This window comes from Manacus candei, unplaced genomic scaffold (assembly GCF_025592945.1).
Source record: "Manacus candei isolate 608988 ecotype Guabito, Panama unplaced genomic scaffold, ASM2559294v1 h1tg000018l, whole genome shotgun sequence".
NCBI lineage: Eukaryota > Metazoa > Chordata > Aves > Passeriformes > Pipridae > Manacus > Manacus candei.
This window is the reverse complement of record NW_026138066.1, coordinates 7008248-7012684: the sequence shown is the minus strand read 5'-3', so window position 1 is coordinate 7012684 and position 4437 is coordinate 7008248. Positions and strand designations below refer to the sequence as shown.

General features: G+C 49.9%; 1 protein-coding gene across 4 annotated transcripts; it reads right to left on the bottom strand.

Moving 5' to 3' along the window:
- Nucleotides 1–151: 151 nt before the first annotated feature.
- DNAL4 (dynein axonemal light chain 4) lies at nt 152–4437 on the bottom strand. Of its 4 annotated transcripts, XM_051784405.1 has the most exons (5): nt 4330–4367; nt 3795–3898; nt 3043–3241; nt 2252–2335; nt 152–1340 (listed from the first exon to the last, which is right to left on the bottom strand). In XM_051784405.1, the coding sequence occupies exons 3-5, from the start codon at nt 3112–3114 to the stop codon at nt 1176–1178; spliced, it is 321 nt and encodes a 106-aa protein (XP_051640365.1). In that variant the 5' UTR covers nt 3115–3241; nt 3795–3898; nt 4330–4367; the 3' UTR covers nt 152–1175. The 4 variants fall into 4 exon arrangements, with proteins under 4 accessions (XP_051640365.1, XP_051640366.1, XP_051640367.1 ...); XM_051784406.1 differs by lacking the exon at nt 3795–3898 and having other exon boundaries at nt 4330–4437; XM_051784407.1 differs by lacking the exon at nt 3795–3898 and having other exon boundaries at nt 3043–3244; nt 4330–4405.

Genomic DNA, 4437 nt, shown 5'->3' with positions numbered 1-4437 from the left:
CACTGGTAAAAGGAAATGAACAGGGAGGATGAGAGGCACACAGAAAACTTGCAGGATGGAGATCTGTCACTGTCCTCTGCCTGTGCTACACCATTGCGTACTTATTTCCATGTTTCTTGAACTACTTTTCCTACACAAACACACATACACAGACATTTTGCTAAATTTTTATTGTAAAAACACAGTTCCCCAGATTTATATAAATAAGCCACAGACGTAACATACAGTTACGTTCATTCCATCCTCCAACACCGACAGCTTTAAAAAATGAAACAGGCTAAAAGAACGCAAGTCCAGAAAGACATTAGGTTTCTGATGACCAAGTTATATTTCACATGGAGCCTCCTTCCTCTGCCAGCCCCAAACAAGATGCTGAAAGTACACAGCACTTGCAACACCCCCAGGAACTGACGGGGAGGCATTTGAGCCTTAAAAAGAGCTCTCACCCACTCCCCAGGCATCGTCAGCCGCCTGTGTTTTCATGCTGTCTCAGTGCACTGTGGGTGAGAAAGGAGGGGGCAGTTTGCATAGCAACCTCCTACACCCAGGCAGCTCAGCTGTTGTACCCTCCCAAAAGCAGCGGGGAAGGGCGAGCTGGGATTGCTTCCCTGTGGCTCACACCTCCACCGGCAGCCTGAACGGAGACCCTTGGTGCTGCCAGGTCTGCATGGACATATTAGAAGTGAGAAAGAATGTATGAGCAGCAGTCAGAGAGATGAAAGACAGGTGCTGGTCAGAACTATACTGCATGGTAGCGGGGAAAGCAGAAGAGAAAAAACACGATGTGGAACAAGTGGGAGTTATAAAAACCATAGGGCTAGATAGCACCTCTTCTCTTTTGCTGACCCTTGCTAGTGCTGCTCTGTGGCTCTGCAGCATGTCATGAGATTAACTATCCTCCACTTCCCTTCTGCTTTGGCTCAAACACCAAGGAAAGAGCCACAGACAGATGAGAAATCCCACGAGCTAGGACAGGACAGCTTAGCCAGTTTACACACACACACACACACACACGCACCAACTATATGTATCCTACGGAACTGTTACATCAGTATGAAAAAGAGAAATCTTGACATTTAACTATTAAAAATAAAGCCCCACCTCCAGATTGTAGAAAACCTGTCAAGAGAAGGACAAATCTCTTGTATTCAACAAGTCTGGGACACAGACAGGAGTCAGGAACACTTCCAGACACACACGGCCAGGCTGCCACCAAAGAACATGTACAGCAGATTCTTCACCTCGTGAGTGATCTCAAAGCCAAAACCTTCCCCAATCACCACGTGCCAGGAGGACCCAAACCTCTTGTCCATCGTCTCTTTGATCATCTTGGCAGCACTCTGGTGAACATTAAGGCAGAGAGGATAGGGTGAGATAAAGCAACCAATGATGTTTTATGCAAACACCCCCCTAGTCTTCTCCCTTGACAGACTACTCAAGCCAGGAGCAACAGGTATAGCAGCTGCACTGCAGGAACAGGGAGCTGCCCAGAGGTACACCCAAGGGTAAAACAGGTCTCAGCAGCCTCCAATACAGCAGCCAGAAGAAATTAAAGAACTGCATCTAGCAACCCCTTCTGTTGTTCACCCAGCCTGAAGCAAGAGCTCTGCTTTAGATGCTGCTGGAGTTAGATGCTGGGTGCGGTGAGCACAAGAGGAGATTCAGGTCACTAAGCTGTGGCTATTTTTTACAGGAGTCCATTTTTTTTCTCCAGCTAATTACCAAAACACTGAAACTAGGCTGACTTTTAAAAGGCTTGCTTTTCCCAGATCACACCCTGCTTGATCCAAAAAAGGAGAGAGGAAGATTTTGTAGGGGCATGGAGCAAGGTGTGTTTTCCCTTTATCCTTGGTCCTAAAGCCAAGAAGGAATACTTAGCAGACTTTCCTGTACTCATCCCCAAAACAGGAGTCTCCACACAGTTCTGAGCCAAGCCCTCAGGACACAGGGCATTTTATGAACAGAGTGGAAGCACACCACAGGAACGTAGGATCAGGAAGGAGATAAGGTCACTACTAATCTCTGCTTCCTGCAGGAAAGCAAAGTGCTCTTATGGAATCTTGCAGACCAAGAGAACTGAATCTGAGATCTAGCCAAGTTCTTTGCTTCCTTCTACCCTTGCTCAGTGCATAAAGAGAGTAATAGGATGTCAGGACCTGACTCCACCCTGCCCTGCACCCTTAGCCCTGCTCCTGCAGGTCCCCTGAGCTGCATCAACAGCAGGCTGGCCATTTTGGGATCTGGCTAGTACCTCGTTGTTGGTGGCAAATTTCTCACACGCCGTGACACACAGCTCCATGGTCTCCACACGCATCTCCTCCGGCATGTCCGAGTGCTGGAAAGGGCAAACAAACAAGAGGAACTACACAACAAAACAAGAGCTGGACACGAGACAACAGTAAGTAGCCCTTACTTTTGCACTGGCTGTAGTTGGGGCTTAGACATAGTAAATATGAAAATAGTTTATTGCATTAGAATTGATTCATTCATTCCTTGTTGCAGCCAACACGGAATTCTTGTCTACCTACATGAAGACTAGCACTAAGTAAGCACAGCTTAAAGGAGATCAAGGCATTTGTCAGTTTTTCTGCTCTAAGATAAAGAGAAAGCATGTTAATACTGCTTGGACCACAGTCCTTAATTATTGCTATAAGCATAACAAAGTCTAAATTACACAGCCTTTTCTTCTGTTGCTGCTATCTGGCTGCCTAGCAAGACCTTTTGCTCCAGCTTTCTTAGGACAAAAAGAAAGGTGCATCCAGAACAGAGGAGAGGGCTCTAAAGGCAGTGTGCTCAATCTATTAGATGGATCATTTTGCTCCAGACTTCCTCCGGCTGACACGGGGGACACCGGTGTTAATAGATTTCTCTGACAGAGGTCAAGGATAGGGAGAAAGCAGCAGTGACAACCAGGATCCCTCCACAGGACCATCAGTACTCATGTTCTCACAGCAGCTACTCAGTGGGAGAAGGCTGGTAGGAACAAAGGCAGAGTTTCATATCTGTGACACTGGTAAATGCGCAATCCATCCCCCTTCTTACCCTAATCAGTGGAAAACTGTGAAGCCTTTTATAATCAGCCTCATCCTTTTTCTCCTCCTCGGTCTCTTCCATGGTCCTTCCACAGGGACCCCGGGAAGGGGTAGAGGGGCTGCCTGTAGCTCAGCAAAGCTGAGAGGAACTCAGTTCTGTGAACACGAGCAGCTTCAGCAGGAGGAGCTGCTTCTTGGCCCAGAGGACACTGCTTCAACAGAAACAAACACGAGGAAGAGACAGAAAGCTTTAAATTAAAGCGAGAGGCAAATAAAACTATTACGAGAACATCACGCTATCTCACTCACTGGCCATTTTCTCAACACTGCCTTCACATCCCACGCACAGAGAGTGTTATCTCACAGACCATTAATGGAAACAAATTTTTTAAAAATGTATCCTTTTCCATAAGCCAGGCTTTAAGAACACAGCACTTCCAAGAAGCACCAACGGAGCTGGAGGGAAGTGCTGAGCCAGGCTACAGCTTTTGACAGAGGAGGGGAGAACAATACATCAGCCACCACAACTCTTGATTAGTTCCAAAATGATTTTCCCAGGGCACTATTATCTGCCAGAGTTTCAAACAGCACATGACAAGCAAAGGGCAGGAGTATTTTAGACACAGGATCTGTGAACGTAACATTTAACAGGAACATCCTGGTCTCGTTTGTGCACTTGCTCCTCAGATCCCTGAGCATTTGTCGGCTGGGGAGGACCATATGGGAAAACTCTGGACCGTGCCTCTGGGCCTAATTACCAACCTGACTCTGGCAACACAGAGGCACAGCACTGACTGACAGATCCAGAGCATTTCACCGTGGTCTTCCCGCTGGTTCCCTCACTCGGAACAAAGCATCTTCCTCTCCTACCCAGCGGAGGCAGGGGCGAGCCCATATTAAAGGCAATGCAAAACAAACACGACGTCAGGCGACAGACCAAGCATTTATGCCAAGTATGTAGAGCCGCTGGCTGAAGCACCAAGTCAAGCAGACCACCAGCTCTCACACGGGGCAGTCCCAAACCACAACCTCCGCAGACCAGAGCCCCCGCCCGGCTGACACCTGGCAAACCCCGGGAGCCACTTCCATACCCATCCGCAGCCTGAGACGTGCCCGGGGCCACAGCCCAAGAGGTGCGGGGCGGCGGAACGCGGTCCGAGCGGGCCGCGCACCCGAAGTAGCCCCGCCCCGCCCCGCCCCGCCGACTCGCCGCCCTCGGCGCCGCGGCGGACGAGCTCGGCCAGCGGCGCTGAGCGAAGCCCGGGAAGGGACAGGGGGGCTCCGGGCGCGGCCTCACCTGCGCGGCCGCTGCCGCAGCACCGTTGCCAAGGAAAGGCCACGCTTGTCATGGCAACCGGCGCGGGAAGTCCCGCCCACCTCAGCGGCCATTGGGCGGAGCGCAAGC